The sequence below is a fragment of the Pygocentrus nattereri genome, chromosome 12 (assembly GCF_015220715.1).
Source record: "Pygocentrus nattereri isolate fPygNat1 chromosome 12, fPygNat1.pri, whole genome shotgun sequence".
Classification (NCBI taxonomy): domain Eukaryota; kingdom Metazoa; phylum Chordata; class Actinopteri; order Characiformes; family Serrasalmidae; genus Pygocentrus; species Pygocentrus nattereri.
In genome coordinates this window covers 30,144,225-30,167,453 of record NC_051222.1, presented here as the reverse complement: position 1 = coordinate 30,167,453, position 23,229 = coordinate 30,144,225, and the positions used below count along the sequence as shown (strand labels likewise).

Here is a 23,229-nt window from a genome sequence, read left to right as displayed (position 1 = left end):
GTGTCCTGAAAAAAATATTCTGGTTTTCTTGTCCAAAGCAATTGGCCTGGACCTTAGTTTATAGAAAACAATTGCAATTTCAACCGTATTGGTCCTTAAAGTCACAATTAAATATTTTCTCCAAATCGTTTAGCCCTACCTCGCCTGTGCTTGAGGGCTGGCAGCCTTAAACCAAGTACATCCACTAAATTCTTCAGTCCATTGGTGTCACTGTGACAACACACCTTATTTGTCATTAACTAATAATAATAATCGAGCATGGACAGCACAACACCTTGGAGCTGTTTTACTAGGCAGGATTCCTCATCCAGACATTCACTGCTGTCGGAAGAAAACCTTGTATCTTTTGGGTTTTTGACATAATTTCAATATGCTTGTTGTCCTTTACATTGTGTGTAAATTTCATGATGAATGACCTAAAAGAAACGACCCAAAATGACTTGGGAAGACGTCTGGTTCCATTGACTTGCATTAAAAGTTAAGTATTTTTTTTCCTTCTCCTGTAAAGTTAACATTTTGGAAATACAAGGTTTTGTTCCCACTGCAGCGCATTGCTACATCTACAGTAAGCATGCCTCCGCTCTTAAAAATGATGGTTCTTCGAGGGTTCTTTAGTAAAGAAAATGGTTCTATTTAGAACCATGAACACTCAAAGAACCCACTGTATGATTAAAGGTTTATTTGCATCTTGAAAGGGTTCTTCACATTGATGGAGAATGTGCAGGAGATGGTTCTATATACGAGAGGGTTCTATATAAAACGTGTTCCTCTATTGTTATGATGTCAAGACTGTAACAATAGAGGAACTCTTTTCTAAAAGGTTTTATATAGAACCACATAAAATTCTCCATCAATCTGAAGAACCCTTTCAAGAGGCAAAGAACCCTTTACGCACGCGAAAGGTTCTTTGAGTGTTAATGGTTCTATGTAGAACCGTTGAAGTACCATCTTTTTAAGTGTGTATTTACAGTCTCTAGAGTGAGACTTTGATTTAAAGATTAGGACAAACTCCTTCTGATGATTTATCTTGGAGATGGATAGAACGTTTGAAAAACTACAGCTGCTTTGGGGGAAATTTTTGGAAGTTGGCTGTTTGAATTTTTTTAGCTAATGAATGCAGAGAAAAGGCTAAACCCAGCTGGCAAAATTTGTCTGACTCACATCCTGGCCCAGTATATGGCTGTGTCCTCAGCCCAGATCTGGCCCAGTAAGTAGAACCACATAGTTGATCCCCAATATTCACGCCAGAATTGGTCCACAAATACAGACACCAGGCAAAACCGTAGGACGTTGTCCGGGATCTGGCTCTATTCCGGCACACATGCCTAAAATCAGCCTGGTCGTCAACCAACACTTGTGTAAGAAAACCAGAATCGGCCCAGAACTGTCTGCTATCTGGGATGTTACTGCTAGGAAGCCAAAGATCTTGTTACAGCTGTTTAACTAGCAACTGTCTTCAAATCATTAATACTATTGATAGAACGGATTACTCAAACCACTGAATGTCTCATCAGATGAGGAGGACAATATGCTAAGAGCTAAAGTTAGCAAATTAGCTATCTTAGTATCGATACGCCTCAATTCAGCTTCTGTTCTCTGTCTGAAAAGGTAAAAACTCTGCAGCTTGTTTCTTGCTTAATAACGAAAGAATCACTAAGATTTTGTTTGATGGATGAGGTCAGATACACTAATACTAGCTTGGTTGTATTTATTAGCCTATAGCTCAATGGCTTGGCTAGCAATCAGTATTGGTTGACACCACAGGGATTCCCAGTGGTTTAGTTGTATTTATGTAATGCATGCTGGGTATTGTAGTGTTTTGAGAGGACAGTGACGAAAACATGAAAAATCGACCTCAACCGTTTGAGGCTGTGGGATGCAATCCTGCACAACATGACGCATAACATGTTAAACTTGAATTTTATACCAGAATTTTCACAAATTGAGGACCATCCAGCAGAAATCTCACTGCTGTACTGCCTTGACTTTTGACTTTTGCTACCTGATAAATCCTGCTTCATGAAATAACTCTATCGTCTGTTGTTCTTGTACCTGTGGTGGTGGTAGGCTCTGGGTCCTATGGAGCACACGGTGAAGAAAGCGAAGGAGAAAGCAGGTAGAGACCATGAGGCCATAGCGTAGCCACACCACTCCAAAATCTCCCCGAAGAAATTTGCACCAGACACCAACTCAAACATGCCCCCTGAGAAAACACACAAATATTACATAGCATTTGTGATCTAGTTGAGTGGAAAAAGTCAACGAACAATAAACACATACGTTTTTATATACAGTCAGGTCCATAAATATTTAGACATTGACATAGTTATTGTTTTTATTTGTCTATGTATGGGAATGGCCATAATTCCTACACTAATTTGTTCACCCAATTTGGATGTAAATGCTTAAATAATTAAAGCTTAAAGTCATTATTTAATTGTAACTCCAACATGCTGGACAGCTGAAGTAACAAAAACCATCATAATACCCACTGTTTTACTTTGTGTCGTTTGGTCATTTTAGCCCTTGGCTCACCACAAACATTGCACTTTTGCCCCCAAGACAAAACCTTTAGGCACCCCTGCTATTGACCTTTCTTCTTTCCCTTAACTTGTAAGCCTTTTTAGGTGGACTTCAGTGTGTTTAGCTTACATGGAGTTTATGCTGTGCCTTCTAGAGCTAAAATGAAACTGGTCTACCAGTGTTAGTGATAACAACAGAGCTTAAGAGCCTTTTCAAATGAGCCTGTCCAATCAAGCGGTCTCATGATCTCAGAAGGTTTGATGCCTTTACCAGATACTAATCATATAAGGCTAATTATTGCTTAGGGAATAAAAAAATGTAACAACATTAGAGTGTATATAATAAAACATATTAAAAAAACCCTCAAAAATGTATTTGTTTACAAATGTATTCTTTATAGTGTATATGGTGGTCACAAAAGTTTATCTAAAAGTATTAATATGTTATAATTGTTGGTATTATAATATAGAATTAAAAAAACAGATATAGTATAAATAATTATAAATATGAACACCGCTCCCAAACCACAAAATCACCAGGAACTTCCTGCTTCCCGTATACACGGCGTGATGTAAACAGGAAAGATAATACTGTACAGTACTGTAATCAGCCAGACTGTGCTTCTCCTCTGCTCCCCAATGAAGAGAATTCTTGAAGATTAAAGCTGCTTGAAGTTGTAAAACCTCTGCTATATTGTAGTTGCACGATTGTTCCAATCAAACATGTGAATATTTGTCTTTTAAGTGTTTTAAGAATATGTGTGTGTTGTATTATCTCTGGTAATCTGTTCTTCCTGACTCTGATCCCCTTTTAACAGATGGAAGAGTGTGCTGTGTTGGGTGGGTCCGTTACCCTTAGGGATTTTGTAGACGACCTCTCCAGGCTTTCTCAGGTTCCGCAGAATGTGGTCACTGTGGATGTTGATGGCCATTCCTGAAAAAAACAGCAACAGACCTGCAGACAGACACCACATTATTAGTTGAGCCAGTTTATTTACGGGAATTTGTTTATGGGAGTTGTAATTTTATTAGTTGCTCCAACCTTGTAGCTTCACTCACTGGCCATTTTATCAGAAACACCCACCATAATGCTGTGCAGAGGTCAGAGACGGCCAGGCATTTATTTAATTTCCAGTTGAAAGGCCATGAAGTAAGAAGCAGAAAATATTACCATACTTATTGTGTCCACTCTACCTTTTTTACAGCTTCCATTCTTTTCAGGAGACTCACTTTCAGTTTCTCAAAGAAATCCGCAGGGATGTTTTTCACACCTCCTAAGTTCAGTCGTTGAAAGTTGGTCACATTTTCTGCTTCGCTGGATCCAAATAATCCCAAACACCTTCAGTGATGCTGAGGTCTGGACTCTGGGGTGGTCAGTCCATTGTTCAGCTTCTCTGTTTGATGCGTCTCCTTTTCTCAGTAAGAGCTTCTTAACAGCTCCACATCCTTTCAGACTCATAGTGCTGAGTGTCTCTCAGTGGAAGGATGGACAGAAGCTCCTGTGGATGTTTTCAGATCTGAATCCAGAGTGGAGCTTGATTTTCTCCTCTCTCTCAGAGAGGAAAGCTTTAAGTGCTGTTAATCTGATGGGGGCAGTTTTGGTGTCTACCAGCTGTTCCAGGTGGTTGTTAGGAGTCACATTTTCTCTGTAGCTTTTAATCATCTGATCTCATTAGAAACATCTACTGATGGACAACTGAATAAAAAAATGAGTAACTTTTACTTACAGACTTTTTTTTTTTTACTTACAACACTGCTGCACTTGATCAATTGCGTTTTTAGCTAAACCACACTAGAAATAAATGTTTATAGTGTTTAATTGGTCTTAAAGGGGAATTACACACACAAACGCCTTCCAAGCCGCTTATCCTTCTGGGTCGCGAGGGGAGCCGGAGCCTATCCCAGCAATCATTGGGTGGAAGGCAGGATACACCCTGGACAGGTCACCAGTCCATGGCAGGGCAGGGAAATTCCACCGTTATTTTAAAAGCATAATTAAATCACTGAGATGTAAATAGTTGTCCGGAGCGCTTTGCTGTGAAATTCTCTGTTCTAGAGAAACAGAATGAGTTAGAATTGTTCACAGTGATGGTCAGAGACACCAGATGTCTGAGGAGTTTAATGTCTCTAAAAGCTCCCACACGTAAAGTTATTACACAGTTAAAATTGATTCACCACAGTTTTGAGAGCATTTTTAATAGTGCAGAGGAACCAGAGGGGCCTTGTTAAGCAAAACAGTCCCCAAATAAATTACATTTTTCATCAACATCATATGTAAATACTCTGAAGATACAAGTAGGTCCTTTGGTGGTTTTGGATAGTAATTAAAATGCCTATATTTGTATTACTACCACTGTAAACGCTGTAAACAATTGTCACTTGGTAAGTCTCTCTAGAACAGAGCATTTCACATCAAACCAACAGCCTCACCAGCAAAGGCCAAACTTTCCCTTCAGCTGTAGGCAGGGCCCATAATCTGTTTGAGGCTTTAGGAAACCGTTGTGTAGCTTAATGGGTCATCAGCTCTCTATGTGTCTCTGTATTCTGTGTGAGCTCCCTACAGAAGCTAATTCTCACCTGCTATAAATCGTATGTCTGTGTGCCAGTCCGCTTCGTACTGTACACAGTGCAGCATGCTATGGCCGTGCAGGAAACCATTTACAGAGCAAAACACCACGGCTGACACCATGATGTGGAGAGGAGTAGGCCGCCCTTTGGTCAGCAAGGCATAGATAAACGTCCTGGAGGAAGAGAAGAATGACAAAACTTGGACACATAGTGTCAATGAGGCAAAGCATTTCTCCTATGAAGCATCGAAAGCTATTCAAGTGCTCAAGTTGCCCCCTTGTGGAGAATTTTTAATCTGCTAAACATGAGTGAGCGTGTTATAAGCCAGGTCCATGTAGTGCTTTGGATCTAGAACAGGGGTCGGCAACCCAAATACTAAGAAGAGCTATTTTGTCCTTTCAGCAAAAAAACCCACCATTTTTACCATCTTGGCTGTGAATATTTGTCATATAATATTGAGCACAGCTGTAGTCATTTTTCCTCACATCTCCAGCAGGAAACTTTTCTAAAAATGGAATCATTTCTTGTAAAATGTCTCTCAACATTAAATTTTTCCGAGGCTGAAGTCGCTTCTCAGTCGCCAGCTTCTTGTTTGAAGTCTTAGTGTTTGACAGTTTCTCATTGCAGATTAAACGTATCGGGAAAGCAGCTGAGATTTATTAGATATGAATTAGTCCATTCATCTAATTATCAGTGATCAATGTTTATCTTTCTCTGTGCCTTTTCATTAGCTACTAGCTAGGTGAGATTGTTGTCTGTGTTGCTATGGTGACCAACAGTCTTCATGCCAACCTTCAGGATTAAATGGTGGATTAGCAGTTATGCATAACTCCAGTGTCAACTCCAGATCATTTATTGTTAAACTGTTGAACGATCAGCAGAGCTTTGTTTTACTGCAGAGGAGGATTATTTTATTTGTACCTACGAATCTAATTCTGCTGTGGAGCCGCAACAGTGCAGTAAAAGAGCCGCATGTTGGCGACCCCTGACAATCTAGAACATCGGAAAGAGATCAGGTTTGTAATATTAGTAATCGAGGGCTAATAAAGCATTTTGATGACTAAGCAAGTCATCTAAGCCCTGGTCGAATTCTAAATGACAAATTACATGCAGCCCAGCTCAAAGGTGTTGGGCGTGGTTTGTTTATTTGCTGGTTGAAAATAAGTGAATGCATCCTCTACAGAGACCACACAGTCAAGACTGACCACAGGCGTCATGTGAGGCTGTAGCTCTTCTCTCCAGTCTAATAGACGGTGATGTCATTTTAAACCCTTATAATAAAAGAAGCTGAACTCTGTTCTTCTACTGAAAGTCGACCCGTTTTTCCCCAAATCTGGGCTCTAAACTATAAACAGACAGTGTCTCTTCAGTGATCTGCTCTGGAAACATCACTTTTAGAAAATAATATAAAATAACTCAAAGAGCATCAGAGATTTGTTGTAAGCATAGCATCGTGTTTATGATCACAAAAAACATGTGCTGGTGACAGCACTAAACAAAGGGCCTGATTCATGAAGACAAATAAAAGGGCTGTATGGGTGGAGCACATGTTAGAAAGTAGAGCAAAGGATCCTCCTAACAGCAGTGGCGCCTGACACACCTCTGGTTCTGAGAAATGGGCTTGGTATGCAAATCTGCACTCCACCTCCAAAAGAAACAGATATTTACCGTGGCTTGAGTTGTTGCGTGTGTTATTCTGTGCTGGGCTCTTGGGGTAGTCAGTGGGGTAGTTAGTGCTGTTTCCCAGGTGCCCCAGCTGCTGTGCCCGTTTCTAAACCAGCCGGTCCAGCTGGTTTATTTATCATCCAATCAGGTGGAAATGGACCATACCAGATTTTCCTCATGCCATTAGTCTTCACTGGGACTTCTAACACACGTCATTTCCTGTCCCCACAACTTGTTTTCCATAAGCATCTGTTTCACTGCCTCACTGCAGCGTTCTCCTGCTCTGAGCCATTGTGAGCCTGTTTTGTTTGTTATTAATGGCACAGCTGGAGTCCCATGTGAATCACATGTGTGATGAAACAACACAGGACCAGGGCCAGCTTTTGCATTTGGGGGCCTCAAGCAGGATTTTTTCCACCCCTAATGCCCCAAATCTTGCTGATTTTCTGTGGAATCGCTAATAGTAATGACGTCCACTGTCTAAACTGTCTGAATTACATACATTTGTAGCTGGCTAATTTGTGTACTGCTGATCAGGTCTAATGAGTTAGTTTAAATTACAGATAATCTCAGCTGTCCTGTCCAGGGGTCTGCAGTATTTCTCTCTTATCCTGCTAACTTTAAACTTAGTTGGATCTAACTCTGGCGGCAGTGGCGACACCTGCTTTTTTACTGTTATACGTTATACATCACTGCTGTCGGAAGAAAACCTTGCATCTCCATTTTTGTCATTTTTCAGTTTTTAACGTAATTTGAAAAATGCCTGTTGCTCCTTACATTGTGTGTAAATTTAATAAAGGACGAACCAGTAGAAGTGACCCAAAATGACTTGGCAAGACGTCTGGTTCCATTGAATCACATTAAAAGTAAAGAAGGTCTTTTCCTTCTCCTGTAAAAGTTACCAATTTGGAGATACGAGGTTTTCTTCTGATAACAGCGACATGTTTTGCTCAGTACAAATTCAGACATATTCAGGCACGATGATTTATTTGTTCTCCTCATGTTTTATGGCTGTTATAAACTTCACCCTTTCATGCAGAGACCCTCAAAAGAGCAGGCGCTCAAAGTTGAAGTGCAGCAAAACGGACCAAAATGATGAAACTTCCAGCTGCAGCGCAACAGTTTAACTCCAGCAACAACCAGCATTCAAAAAGAACATGACGAGAAATCTTACATCACATCACACCAGGCCGGCTTTTTATCACAACAGTGGCATTACAGTTATGTTAACAGTGACTGAAGCTTTTTGAACAGAAGAGTGTATCATTCTGACTCATAGCACCTGGAGGTCAAGACTGTGCTAAACTAACAAAAGCTAACAAACACCATGAGCCCCTGGGTTCAAACCTGTTACAACAAGACAGATATTTGTAATTTACGAGGGCAAAACGAAGAGAAAAATCCCAAAATACAAAGCACTCAGTTTAAAATGAGAGCTAAACAGAGTGTCTGCTCTGCTGGTTTACTAGGCTTGAGTTTGACCAGCTAAAATACTTCAATAACCACACACATCCAGCATGGTGAAGGCCTTTAATGTGTTACGCTATTAGCTCTTTTAAGTGAGCAGGGACTTTAAAATAAAATAACACCAGGCTTCAAAATCTGACAGACCTTTTTTCAGAAGGATGTTCATACGCAGATGATTATTTGGTCAAACTAGCCAATATTATTGACTCACCAGCAAATGAAACAACTCAACTTTGAGTAGACAGTGCTCCTGGTTCTGTGAACCACACAACGTTAACTGTAGGATGTTACTTAAGATTGCAGCACTGCTACACTCGTCACTCTGTAACTGAAAAACCCAACTGAAGAAAACCCACAGGAGCACCTGTCACAGCCTATACAACTGTCTGAATCTGCAGTCAGAGGCCTGCACTGTATAATCCTGTTTTACACAGATATCATGTTGTTAAGCGCACTGTGCTGAGATCATCTTTCGCCTTAATGCTCCACTCACAAACCTGCCCTTTAGTAGTTATATATAGAACATTAGCGAAAACTGAGTTCAACTGATGGAGAACCTGTGATCTTTCGTAGTTGCTGTGTAATGTTCAGTGTCAAGTTAACACTCAACAAGCGCTGCGACTCTGTTGTCAACTCTACCTGTCAACAAAGAATTTGCCACCAGGCTCCCTGGTGTGGCTCCCAGGCTTGGCAACCCTCCCTTGTTTTCTGGTAAAAGGTTTGGAGTCCCTTGTTGTGGTAATCATTTTTGCTATTTGTACACAATAATAACTAATAAAGGGCAGATTTAAACCTGACTGGAGATTTGTATTCACTACATTTGGCACTTTGGCAACAACAAGAAGACATGATGATAATCTACTGTGTCTTTCTGTTGAGTTATCTACGTCAAGATCATTTAAAAAAGGTGCAGCTTTCTCAGCGTCTACATTTACAGCCTTTTTACGACTTCCTTCTACTCATTAGAAACCTTTAGATATCTGGACAGTTAAGCCAGGACACACTGCTAGACTGCATCATCAATAATATTGATAATATATAGTCAATTTTGGAAAACAAAAATTCAGAACTTCTAAAATGTTTGTAACTCATAAGTAATTTTGGACCATTTCTATCTATGAAATATTAACACAGTGGAAGCTGTGACTGGCATTTCAAGTTATGTATAATAAAAAAAACAAGAAATGAAATGACAAAAAATGGAGAAATGATACCAGGATTGGAACTTTAGGATCATTCTGCATATCGTCCCTGTCCAAAGAAAAAAAATACAGTTTCTCCAAAACAGTTACTTTTCAGGAGAGGTCAAAAACACTTTTATTTTTTTATGTAAGTCAGTGTAAAGAGGTTTTATTCCAAGTGATTTTGGAGCGTTTCTATTGGTCCGATCGTCGTGAAATTTTCACACACTGTAAAGGACAGCTGCTGTGATGAAATGATGCAGAAAAATAAAAATCGACAAAAATGGAGATACACAGTTTTCTACGGACAGCGATGATACATGGCATTATTAAAATACATTCACTTCAAACTGTTCCAAACCTCGGTCATACCTTTGGAAGTAGTGCAGAACGAAGGTGCAGAGCAGAAGGCTTCTCCCCAGGCCAGATGAGCTTTCAGTGGTCAGCACCAGCAGCATGGGAACCAGAAACGAGGGCAGCTCCTGGATCAGCCAGGCTGCTTTGGCTGGGACCATCACCCCAGGGCTGTGGGGCTCCACATAGCGACCATACGGGATATATGTGGTCATCTGGTGTAGTAAGTAGAGGAACCCCGCAATGATGAAACCGCAGCTGAGGTAGAGGATCGTCCTTTCCTGGCAAAGCATGGTGCTCCTCAGCGTGCTGGAGTTCAGTGAGTGGCAGGCTGGATCACATTAGTGGCATGAACAAACGTCCTGGCTGCTTCTGCTTCCTTAGGAGCTTCCCTGTGTTTCTTGTTCTTTTTATACCCCCCTCTCTCTCTCTCTCTCTCTCTCTCTCTCACTCACTCTCACACCCCTCCTCCTCTATCAACCATCTTTGGCTGATCCCTTCAGCATAGAATACTCCACAAAAGGAGCCCCAGGAATAAAGAAAGAAGGTCAGTAGTAAGATTCAGTTATTATTTGCATTTGGTGACCAATCAATTTTCACCCAATAACTGTTTGTATTGCAATAAAAGCACCTCTTTAAAATAAGTTGATCCCTATGAACCAGTCAGATAGATTCGTCTGAACAGCACCGCTGACGGGGGGTCTTTGTTGTGGATAACTGATGAGTTGATGAATAAAAATTACTGCAGATGGTTACCAAACAAGGCATGCAGGCTTGAACCGGGATCTGGGCACGGATCCCCAAGCGGGAAGAAAGAGGCACATTGGCAGAAGTCCAAGTGATTTACATCTCTTCAGAAAATAAATTTTGCCTCAACAGGCTGCCTCAACACCATCTGAGTTCCAGGACATTTCTCAGATTGCACTCTTTTTTCAGAATGTGCTCAGTGATCTCAAACTGCAATTCTGTCTAATTACTCATTAACAAGACATTTACCATCGCTGTTCCTACTTTACTGCTGGTGGAAAGTTTGAAAAGAATGTTTCTGGATCAAAATATGAAACAATTCCCATCCGGTGCTGCTTTATAAGTATCACGTGGTTAGTAGGACACAAGAGAGCAGCGTTAGATGTGTCCACAGCGATGACCACAGCTGTAGATGATTCCTAAACAGCTGCATAACTTAGTGAATGTAATGAACATCTAGAATCCATCACACTTTTAAAGTGAGGATCAAATTTCAAGGCAGAAATGCAGACAAAAAAGACTCCAAGCAGAAAATTTAAGTATATCATTTGTTGTTCTGTTAATTATTGCAGAATGCAGTGCTGGAGCATATCCCAGAGCTCATTGGGTGGAGCACAGAAAACACCCTGGACAGGAAATAAAGGCTTGTGGGAGACCTTGTCTGTCCCATGAAAATCTTAAATTTCTTACATCCGTTGTCGTTTTTTTTTTTTTTTGGTTGGTTATTTTTACAAAAATTATTGTTTTAATATAATAATAATAATATTATTATATTTAATAATTTTATATATGTAAATATGTATATGTATGTATATATGTATATAATATTTATGTATGTATATATCTATATAGTAATATAATTTTAATTGTTATTAAACTTACATTTATGTAGATAAAACTAGAATAACAATCATGCAGCCGTTTTGTTAGACGCTTCTGTCATATTTAAAATAACCTTGTGCATAACGCAAAAAAGTCAGAATGAATCTTCTTCTTCTTTCGGCTGCTCCCTTTAGGGGTCGCCACAGCGGATCATCTGCCTCCATCTTGCCCTATCCACTGCCTCCTCTACTTTCACACCAACCATCTCCATGTCCACCTTCACTACATCCATAAACCTTCTCTGAGGACTACCTCTTCTCCTTCTGCCCGGCAGCTCCATCTCCAACATACTTTGCCCAATATCTCCACTATTCCTCCTCAACACATGTCCAAACCATCTCAACCTGGCCTCTCTGGCTTTATCTCCAAACTGCTCCACCTTCACTGTCCCTCTGATCTGCTCATTTCTAATCTTGTCCAGCCTCGTCACTCCCAATGAAAATCTCAGCATCTTCATCTCCGCCATCTCCAGCTCAGCCTCCTGTCTTTTAGACAGAGCCACAGTCTCCAAACCATACATCATAGCAGGAAGCACTACTGTCTTTTAAACCTTCCCTTTCACTCTTGCTGCTATCCTTCTGTCACACATCAGCCCTGACACCCATCTCCACCCACTCCATCCTGCCTGCACCCTCTTCTTCACCTCTTTTCTACACTGTCCATTGCTCTGGATGGTTGACCCAAGATATTTGAAGTCATCCACCTTTACGACCTCTACTCCTTGCATCTTCACCTTTCCACCTGCCTCCCTCTCATTCACACACATGTATTCCGTCTTGTCTCTACTGACCTTCATTCCTCTCCTCTCCAGTTCAAACCTCCACCTCTCCAGATTCTCTTCCACCTGCTCTCGACTCTCACCACAGATTATAATGTCATCTGCAAACATCATGGGCCATGGAGCCTCCTGCCTGACCTCATTGGTCAACCTGTCCATCACCATTGCAAACAAGAAGGGGCTCAAAGCTGATCCCTGATGTAACCCTACCTTCACCTTGAAACCATTTGTCACTCCAACTGCACACCTCACCACTGTCTCACTATCCTCATACATGTCCTGCACCACCCTAACATACTTTTCAGCTACACCTGACTTCCTCATACAGTACCACAGTTCCTCTCTTGGCACCCTATCATATGCCTTCTCTAGATCCACAAAGACACAATCCTTCTGACCTTCTCTGTACTTCTCTACCAACACTCTCAACACAAAAACTGCATCTGTGGTACTCTTTCTGGGCATGAAACCAAACTGCTGCTCACTGATCTGGACCTCTCGCCTTAGCCTTGCTTCAACAACTCTTTCCCATACCTTCATGGTGTGACTCATCAACTTTATACCTCTGTAGTTACTGCAGCTCTGCACATCACCCTTGTTCTTAAAAATGGGCACCAGTACGCTGCTTCTCCACTCATCAGGCATCCTCTCACTCTCCAGGATTTTGTTAAACAACCTGGTTAAAAAGTCCACTGCCTTCTCTCCTAAACATCTCCATACCTCCACAGGTATGTCATCTGGACCAACTGCCTTTCACAAAAAAGTCAGAATGGATAAACTTGGTAAAATCTTTTCACAATTTTTGGCAGGATGACAAGCTTTCTCCCATGGAATACTATCCAGGGTTATTCCAGTGTCTCTAACCTACAGTAAGGAGGCAACTTTATTTTTTATTTTAAAAAATATATATTTTTTTATTTAAAACAATTTTTTTAAATTAAAAAATATATAAAATATATTATATTTTAAATTTAAAACAGAGAGCAGATTGCCCTATAATTCTTTTCAAAAGACGAAGGGAAACAAATTTTCCTACAAGGAGTGTCTACAGGATCAGCTAAAGATGTACACTGTCTAGATGTCACACTAGAAAATTCAGTAACACTTTCTATGACTTTCAGGGCTTCTCTAATGCTCTCTGGTTCCATTTAAGTGCAGCATAGTAGCTGAACACTGCTTCTCCATGTTTAGTCTTCACTTTCAGCAGGACTAACTGACCAGTTCCTAATGATCTAAGAGTTCTGCTCGGCTCATTTCGCTGCAGCAGATCAGATACATAGATAAGTAACTGGTTCTACACCATTAAGTGATTTTTAGACTAGTAGTACTACCTTAAACTATTCTGTAACTGATAGCCAGTCTGTGGCCCAATCCCATTTCATATTATTACCCATAACCCTGGTTTTCGAGGGTCACCTTGCCTCTTGGAACTGAGTTACAAGGGGTAGTGTTTGAAATCTTCTCTATGGAATGAGACCCTCAGAGCATCACTTCATCAACAGCTACTAGCGCTGTTCTATAGGCCACCCTGCCAGCCTGCAGTGACAGCAGAGGAGGGTAAAGTTCAGCTCCTCACTGCTGGGCTTTAGTTACATTTGGGGCATCATGGGCCTTCAAAAGAGGGGGAGAGCATTATTTATCATCGCCCACTGCTAATTCTTTGGTGAGATGAAACTGATGTCAGCTATTCACTAGCTTCTCATCGAAGTTTTCCCATTCCATCTTAAATGGAGCAGCAGTTCTGATGCCTGTTATTAAATTTTTTTAAAGCATCATATCTGGGCTTGCAGTGTGGTTTGTGGGACTTTACAAAACATTAATCAAGACTTGTTTGTGAGAGATCTAATATTAACTTAGTAACCTGCGCACTTAAGCTGTGACTCACATTTAACATGCTGCAGACTGGATGCATTGGATTTATGCGACGTGCTTCTCTGTTTCTGATAAACACTGGAACAGCAGAAATTACCGGCACATATGATCCATGTCACATCTGCCGCCTGCCATTCTCTTCCCCACCACAGGAGGTCGCTGTCTCCAGAATACTAGATATCTCTTGATCCTTTGATCTTTTTATGTTGGCCATTTTGTGTATATATATATATATATATATATATATATATATATATATATATACCCTGTATTGTGCCTGTTCTTTGCGAAGTTCTTTCTGGTTTGGTTTTCTGGTGTTGTGACCTTGCTGTTTGGTTTGTTATTGACTACTCTTTTTGATTTGCCCCCCTTGAATTTGTCTGCTTTCCATGGCTGCTTTTCTGGATTGACTCCTGCCCGTTGTGTGAAGCAGTTCATGACAGTCCAAGCACTGCTGATGTCATCACTGTAGCAGCACAGACTCATCCATCGTCTAAGCTGCTTATCCTTCTGGGTTGCAGGGGGAACTGGAGCCTACCCCAGCAGTCACTGGGTGGAAGACAGGATACACCCTGGACAGGTCGCCGGGCAGACAGACAAATACAGTCACACACAGAGTCACAATTTAGCATCTCCAGTTGGCCTGACTGCATATCTTTGGATTGTGGGAAGAAACCCACACAGATACGGAGAGAACAGGCAACCGCCGCAGAGAAAGAACAGAAGGAACCCAGGGAGACGGATGCGGGCCCTTCTTGCTGTGAGGCGACAGCACTACTCACTGTGCCACTGTGCCGGTCAGTGTTTGCTTGATTACTTGAAGAAGTTCTTTAAGAACACACTGATGTACAACATATTGCAGTCATTCCAATATAATAACAATTAGGGAAGAAATTGTGTTTGTAAATTTGTTTCCATGCCAATAAAGATTGCTTATGGAATGCTGACAACTCGATTGGCAGCTCATGTATATCATAGTTACACATTAAGAGAAAAGGAAGGCCTCCCAGCTTATGAAAAACAAATTAAGAGACACTCTTCCACAAAGAGGAGCTATTTTTCAAACATTGCTTCAGCCAATTAATCTTAAATCTGTCATTTAAAAGTAGAGAAATCCAAAAAACAAGCCTCCATTCTTATACAATGTTATAACCCCAGATTTTCTGATCTCTCTGCTGATCTCTAGTTATGACTAGGTCTAGATAATTTAGCTACTCTTTCACAGTACTGCCATCAACACAGGCTACAGTGATTTTTCTAGGGGAAACAGCTCGCAGTTTTTCAAGATGAGACACAATCCTGAAGCTTTAGAGAACATCTCAGGTGTTTCTTACAGCTTAATGTACCTGTGAAGTATCGTCTGCCAGCTGGATTCAGCCACAGAAATTCCTCCCAGTTCCGTCAACTTGATAAAGTGACGAAATGCCTGTGCAACAAGAAAACAAAGGTAAGCTGAAACTGGACACCCCATCTGATACCTCTTTACAGATAGAACGCATGGAATGGTACATGACTTTTTATATATTTTCATTTCCATCACATTACAACAGAAATTCCCAAAGCCAAACCTTTATAAACAATAAAATATGATGAGGTGTTCAATGATTTAAAAATGCTTTGATCAGAGTGGTCAATATAGTCAGGAACCATTCTAGTTGTTAGAAATTCAGCTTCCAGGAATCAGAAGTCAGGAGATCCTAATGCATGGCCACGACTTAGTAAGGTGTGGGAATGAGATAATTAAATTGTGGCCATAACTTAGTAAGGCATGGGAATGAGATCATGCAAGTTGTAGCCATGCATTAGGATCTCATTCCCATGCCTTACTAAGTTGTGGCCACAACTTAATAATCTTGTTAGTCCTGACACAGGATGTCACCAGTGGTGCTTCATATTTATCTCAGGATAACAATCCAGAAAATATGACTACAGACCGACTGCACAAGTCGGATTTGGTCACCTGTAACTTGTAATAGACCACTGTAGTGCGTCATTCTGTAGTCCGCATTATGCCCATATTAGGTCCAGAAATGCCCTCATATGGTGCTGTAATTAGACCCTCCTCAGTGAATATCCTGAGAAAATGTGCTCAGAAATGTTATCGGCATGAAAATAATAGTTAGGATATTTGATGGCCTAAATCAGCTTATCAGGGGCTACACAATGATATTAACCTGAGTTTTTGCTGAATTAGCCTGAGCTTTTTAGATTAAGCTGTGTACAGAAGCGAAAGATCTATCGTATTTCAGTATCAGATGAAGAACACATAATTACAGGGAAACCTGCTTCTTTTGTTCTTGTTTTCTTCTTTGCATCTGCCCTCAGTCTGTACATGGAATTACCAGAGCTTGTTTATGAACAGTCTGGCCTCTTCCTGTTTCCCCTATTATATCAAAACCATGACCTCGAAACGCCAGAGGGCGCCTGTGAGCAAGTCCTCAATGAAATGGGGGTGAATGGAGCTAAACAGCTAAAAACGAAAAGTTAAAATAGTTTTGAATCACTTATACAGAATTAATTTTAGAAATTAGAAGCATATATTTAACTAAAAAGCAAAGAAAATCTATCTGTATATTTCCTTTTTCTACAGCAAGTGGGTTTGGGCAGCAGGATGCTGATATTACTGCTACTGCGTGCTGATTGGTTGGTGAGCAGAGCCGGTCATTGGATGTTTGCGCTCAATGACGTCATGAACGTACATGATGCGCCTTTTAGACTTCTATAAGTCTTTTTAAAGCTCTTTTAAAGCTCTTAAAAATAAAAGTAAAAGTAAAAAACAGCAGTGTTAAAATGTTTTGTGATATTCATTGTTTAGGAAACGAATCTATACTTTTACATTAAAATGTTTAAGCATTTATAAACTATGATTTTGCTCAAATGTGCCATCTTAACCCATTCATTTTGGACTTGCTCGGGAGCGCCCTCTAGTGTTTGAAAAACCCAGAAATACACACCACACTGGGAAAGCGTGCAGGTTTGCATGGTTTCTAAGGAGGCAGCCAGTCTAATAACGTCAATTCAGTGTGCAGTAGCTTTACCTTACATCTAGCAATATTGACATTTCAATTCTTTAATGACCTCATAATTCAGAGGATTCGGTGATATTCGGGAGAACAATGTTGCGGAATCATTAGCCTTATTATTGTTCATATTACTCTTTTAAGATTTATTAAAGAAAGCTTATGTTTAGCATTGAAAGCTTAATGGTCATATTGTCCAATTCTAAGAGCTAAGAGATAAGGCTGTGTGCTGACTAACGGTGAAATGCAGAAGGACGTCAGATAACAGGTAATACCTCGAAGCTAATAGTAGTAGACACTGGGATTAGCACACTACACATGTGGTTCATCCTGTCAGATAAGCAGAGCCATTGTCTGGAAAACGGGGGGAGTTGATAAACACAGGGAATACCTTGAGCTGACCTTGCAGACGCGCTCACGTCTCGAGCGCATCCTTAAACTTTTATGGTATAGATTGGTGAGCTGGGCTAACGCACACACTGGAGGCTTGATGGAATCTACTGATATCTTGGGTAAGGGAGGAGCGGTCATGCGACTATAAAAAGGGAGTCAGATGAGAAGCGGTCAGAGCTTACTTGGGAGATACATGATGCATGTTCTCTGTTTGTAACCTCTCAGGAATTCTGTAATAAAACCGTTTGTTTCACTTCAGTCTGATCTACTCGTCTCCTTTGTTTTGCATCAACGCACACGCAGGACTGGTTTCGTCCACAATTTGGTGACCCCGACGTGATGCAAAGGAGACCATTGGAAAAACAGGCTTGATCTTTCTCCTCCATTACTCATCACAGGCGCGCCATTTACTCGGGTCAGCAGAAACCTATTTAAATAAATTCTGCATATTGACAACTGCTAAATTATGGATGAGTAAAAGAGGTTGGATCAAGTGATTAAATTTAAAGGACTGAATTGGAACAAGCGTAAGGTGAAAATAATGGAAAATGTTTTTGGGTAAATGGTGAAGTGATACTGAGTGATTAATAAGGTATTGGGTTTGTGTTTTGCCGGGAATTGGCAAACCCCTCCCATCATCTGACGAGGTGACGGGATAAGGACTAGGTTGAAAGCCCCTGGGATTGGCTCTCCCTAAAACAGGGAGTCCCTGAGGTTCGAGTCCTCTAAAGTACCGGGTTGGAGTCCCTGAGGGTGGTCCTCTAAAGCGTCCATTCATGATAAGTTCCTCACATGCAGCAAACCTAACGGTGATAACTAAGCATTGTGAGTCGAGCAAGAAAAACTTAGAAAACGTCTTGGTGAGTACCAGTTTTTGATCATCATGGCGGAATACGGTAGAATAGATTTAGAGAAGGAATTTACATTTACGGCATTTTGCTGACGCTCTTATCCAGAGCGACTTACAATTTGATCATTTTACACAGTTAGGCCAAGGTGGCGTTAGGAGTCTTGCCCAAGGACCCTTATTGGTGTAGTGTAGGGTGCTTGCCCTGGTCGAGGATTGAACCCCAGTCTACAGCGTAGAAGGCAAAGGTGTTAACCACTACACTACACCAACCACCCATTGGGTAACAAATTTGGAGTGGGTAGAGGCTCTTCCTACCATGAGGGAAGACAGTAAATCAGTCTGTACAATGTTGATCAATCACTGGATTCCCCAACACGGGTTTCCCAAAAGAATTCACTCAGATAATGGTACTCACTTCACAAGTAACGCCTGGGCATGGGTAGAACAAGTACTAGGCCTATAGCTTCTTAAACGGTAAGATATCTGTAGATTAGTCACTGCGTGAAAATTGGCTTTGAGAAATAGTCGGATCTGGCTTGATAAAATTTGGGGAACACGCCGGGCCCAGGGAATTTGCTAGATAAAGGTAATAAAGAAAAGTGAATGGCGGCAAAAGAATGCTATAGTAATGTATGAACGAGTCGACTTTAAGGAAAATGCTGAGCTCGTTCTGTGTGTGTTGTAAAGTTTTCGTTCTTATAGGAAAAAAAGAAAAGAGAAAGGGGGGTTTTCTGAGTAAGACGTGTGTGCGCGCAGATTCGGGTCTGTGTGTGTGTCTGAGCGCCACCCCTCCCTCTTCTCTTTCTGCGGGTGAAGCGTTTATGTTCTCTGACCTGCTGTGTGTCTATAGAGTAACTTTATGTGAGTGGAGGATTGACAAGGAATGATATTTGCTTTATTTAGTTCAAACTTAAGGAGCCTTTGTAGGGGAATAAAAAATAAAATAAAATAAATAAATTTATGAGCCTCTTTTATGGAGGACAATTAAAGTTAAAATCACTAGTTAAAGTGAATGAGCCCCACAAAGGACTTTGCTAGTTTAAGGGAAACATGTTATACTGAAGATATTAAAATTGGAATATTATTAATGTGAGGAGGAAAAGTCGTATGGATAAGGAGTCCTATGTTTTGTTTGACCTTTATATGGTTATAAACAACAATGAGTCTTCTTTGGGAGACACAAGAGGACTTTTGATTATATTGTGGACATCTAAGAGTTAAGTCAAATCTATGAACCTCTTTTCAGAGACGTTGATAAAAAAAAAAGGGATGAGCTCCCAAGAAAGGACAGAATAGTTGGGGAAGTAAATAACCGGTGTGCTGACAGATAAGTGTATAAATGTGTACATTGTTAAAAGAATGGATTGGGATTAACTCTTTGTTGTGTCATATTCACTTTTGTTTGAATGAGCAGGAGAGAGCCAGATGACTGTGGGCGGAGAGCCAGTGCATTACATAACCTGAGCTCCATTGAAGACAACTGTGGGTGACTAAGAGGCATCTGTTTTATCCACAAACTCTTTCACAAACTTAGAAATTAGTATTTAGATGTAAGTGCATTTAATTCTAGCTAGCACTGTTTATAAGTCTTCAGTGTGTGTTCATTTATTGATGAATAAAGAAATTTGTAATTAAAGGGTTAATGAACTACACAGGTAGTACCCTATACACAGTGATTTTTACTAGAACTTGGCAACTGACTGATTTTTACATCACCAAAATATTAATTTAGGGTTGAAATTTTTATTGTGAATTGTAGAGTTTTTAGTGTTGATACATTGATATCTTGTCAACAAAGTTCTTAATGTCCTTGAAATCCACTTCATTTTGTTGACTTGTGGTAAAATAATGGTTTAATAGGAGTAATTCTAATGATTGTTGGATTTAGTACTTAGTTTTAATTAACAATAAGGGTTAATAAGGGAACTGTTAAAAAGACAAAAAAGCAAACTAAGGTGTCAAATGTAATTACTCCGGTTGATGTTGTGCAGAAGAGATTATGGTTGGAACACAGCCTGCCATAGGAGGTATCAGGAGACTTTTAGCTAATCTCCTAGGGGTTCCAGCTATGGACGAGATTCTCCAGAAAGCTGGACTAAATTGATATGTTGGGACTGCTGTGAATGATCCAGAGCTGTTTTCTGCAATTAGAGGACGAATGTAGAGAGCATTGAGTGATACATTTCAGACAAATGCGCATCCTGATAATATTCTGATTGAGCCACTCGGACTGGAAGAAAACCTGAGAGCTTATGTGTCAAGAAGCCCTTCAAGTGTGGAGAAATGTTACAGGAAATGATCCGGATTTGAATCAAATGGAACAGTCCATTTTGCGAGCCAAAATACAGAAGAGGTTGGCCCTACCAGTGAGGAGCAAACTGGCAGAGGTGGTTGGCCTTGGAAGTATGGGAAAAAGGTGTGTATACAGATCATATAGCACACCTGGTGGGGCTTTACAGGAAAAAGGAGCAAGATCAGAAAGAACAGGATCAAGAAGAATCCTCAGGATCCTCAGGAAACTTAAGCACATACAACTGGTGGATGACAAGAAGAAGGAGAAGCAGGCTTTGGTTATATAGTCAGTCTCCGCTAAATCAGCTATCATCACAACAATAGCTGAGTCAGGTTCAGCTCTAACTATCTCAGCTATCATTGATACCTCCAGCTGTTGCATGCTCTGATGAAGCACATGGGTAAGCTCATGTTGCAAGAGGGGAAGTTAGAAGAAAAATCACAAAGGCGTATGGGTTTTGGGCACCATACTTACTTGAGCAGATTGATTATGTCATAGGCAGGTGCACGATCTGTCTGAGAACTAATGTTCGGAACGGTATGACAGTTCCTCCTGGTCACATTCCGACTGCAATGGGTTCTAGGCATGAGTTGTTGTGGATTTTTGTTGGCATGATAAAACCAGTTGAAGGGAAAAGATATTTATTAGTGGTAGTAGACAGATTTTCGCGTCAGCCTGAGGCAAGTCCAACTAAGCGTAAAGACGCTTTATCAGTACCTAAATTTTTGTGTAAAGAAGTCATAGGTAGATGGGGACTTCCAGATTGGATCTCCTCAGATAATGGCAAGGAGTTTGTGGATAAGACAGTAAGACTGATTTTGCAATCAATTTAATTTAACCAAGGTAGCCGTTGAGGGCCTCAGCCACGTCTTTGATGACTATACAAAATAGAATGGCCCTAGACATGCTTTTGGCGGAAAAAGGGGGTGTCTGTCACATGTTTGGTGATATGTGTTGTACATTCATCCCCAACAGCACCTCCCCGGATGGATCAGTCACTAAAGCCCTAGAAGGAATGCATGACAACTCGAGGTTGGACAACGTCATCACGGGGTGGTTAGATAAGGTGTCTGGTAAATGGAAGGCCGTGTTTATTTCGTTGTGCACTTCAGCCGCAGTATTTCTTGCCATCATTATCACATGCGGCTGTTGTTGCGTTCCTTGTATTAGGACATTAGCTGAGAGGTTGATCACCTCAATGTTCCATAAACAGGAGCCTAAGGGGGCCTTTATGCTTCCTCTCCTGGATAGCACTGGTCGCTCTGGTGACCAGGATAGTGATCTGGAGGATAACGTGGAACTGAATCTGGGTACAATTTATGCTTAGATGTTATGTCTGAATGTTGACCTTTCGGGTGAAAGGTCAAAAGGGGGAACTGCGGAATCATTAGCCTTATTATTATACATATTACTCTTTTAAGATTTATTCAAGAAAGCTTATGTTTAGCATTGAAAGCTTAATGGTCATATTGTTCAATTCTAAGAGCTAAGAGTCAGCACATAAGGCTGTGTGCTGACTAACGGTGGAATACACAAGGACGTCAGATAACAGGAAATACCTAAAAGCTGATAGTAGTAGACACTGGGATTAGCACACTACACATGTGGTTCATCCTGTCAGATAAGCAGAGCCATTGTCTGGAAAAACGGGGGGAGTTCATAAACACAGGGAATACCTTAAGCTGACCTTGCAGACGCGCTCATGTCTCGAGCGCATCCTTAAACTTTTATGATGTGGATTGGTGAGCTGGGCTAACGCACACACTGGAGGCTTGATGGAATCTACTGATATCTTGGGTAAGGGAGGAGCGGTCATGCGACTATAAAAAGGGAGTCAGATGAGAAGGGGTCAGAGCTTACTTGGGAGATACATGATGCATGTTCTCTGTTTGTAACCTCTCAGGAATTCTGTAATAAAACCGTTTGTTTCACTTCAGTCTGATCTACTCATCTCATTTGTTTTGCATCAACGAACACGCAGGACTGGTTTCGTCCACACTATTCATTCTGGCCATAGAGAAATCGAGCTTAGACCAGGAGTCCCTAATAAGGGCGGCGGAGCAGGGCGCCCACAAAATGAAGACACAACTGCAAGGGGTCTATACAAGTTTCGATGATTTTTAAAAGAAACAAGTTAATGTATCCTCTGCTGGAAACACTCTTAAATCTGGCCTTTTTCTGCCAAACGTTGTGCACAATTTCTAATTTTTTTGCTGACTTTAACTGACATATTGTGGGAAAAACATGAACTGTAAAATAACTTTGGCCACATTTTTACACTTAGAAAATAAAAAAGGGTCATTTGACTTCACAAAACGTTTACAAACGACAGTAAACTAAAAACCCAAACTTGGAAAACTCAAGCTAACTAGCTTTTATTGTTTTTCTTTCTTAAAAATAGAGGATTGTTTGAGTTTTTGTCTAGAAAAGGGGCCAGTCCACAGACAAACTATGAACTATTCGACAGTAAAACAAAGTTAAAGTTACTAAAAAAACACATTAACAGTAACGATAAACAGCAAAAAACAAACAGCAACACAAACCACGACGACGGCGAGCCGGTCAGGTGACACGCCGCGTGACCCGTGTCGCAGATCAGCTGAGCGACGTCACGTCCTGCGCTGGTGTTGTGATGAG

At 40.8% G+C, this 23,229-nt stretch overlaps 1 protein-coding gene across 1 annotated transcript in view; it reads right to left on the bottom strand.

Moving 5' to 3' along the window:
* srd5a2a (steroid-5-alpha-reductase, alpha polypeptide 2a) overlaps window positions 1–23,229 on the bottom strand; it is a 26,075-nt gene extending 2,846 nt beyond the window's left edge. The window contains exons 1-6 of the mRNA XM_017716500.2: window positions 23,136–23,229; window positions 15,383–15,462; window positions 9,776–10,066; window positions 5,100–5,263; window positions 3,376–3,477; window positions 2,053–2,203 (exon numbers count right to left, since the gene is read on the bottom strand). Coding sequence (XP_017571989.1) covers window positions 2,053–2,203; window positions 3,376–3,477; window positions 5,100–5,263; window positions 9,776–10,050 — 692 coding nt within the window. The 5' untranslated portion in view covers window positions 10,051–10,066; window positions 15,383–15,462; window positions 23,136–23,229. The remainder of the gene's footprint in view (window positions 1–2,052; window positions 2,204–3,375; window positions 3,478–5,099; window positions 5,264–9,775; window positions 10,067–15,382; window positions 15,463–23,135) is intronic.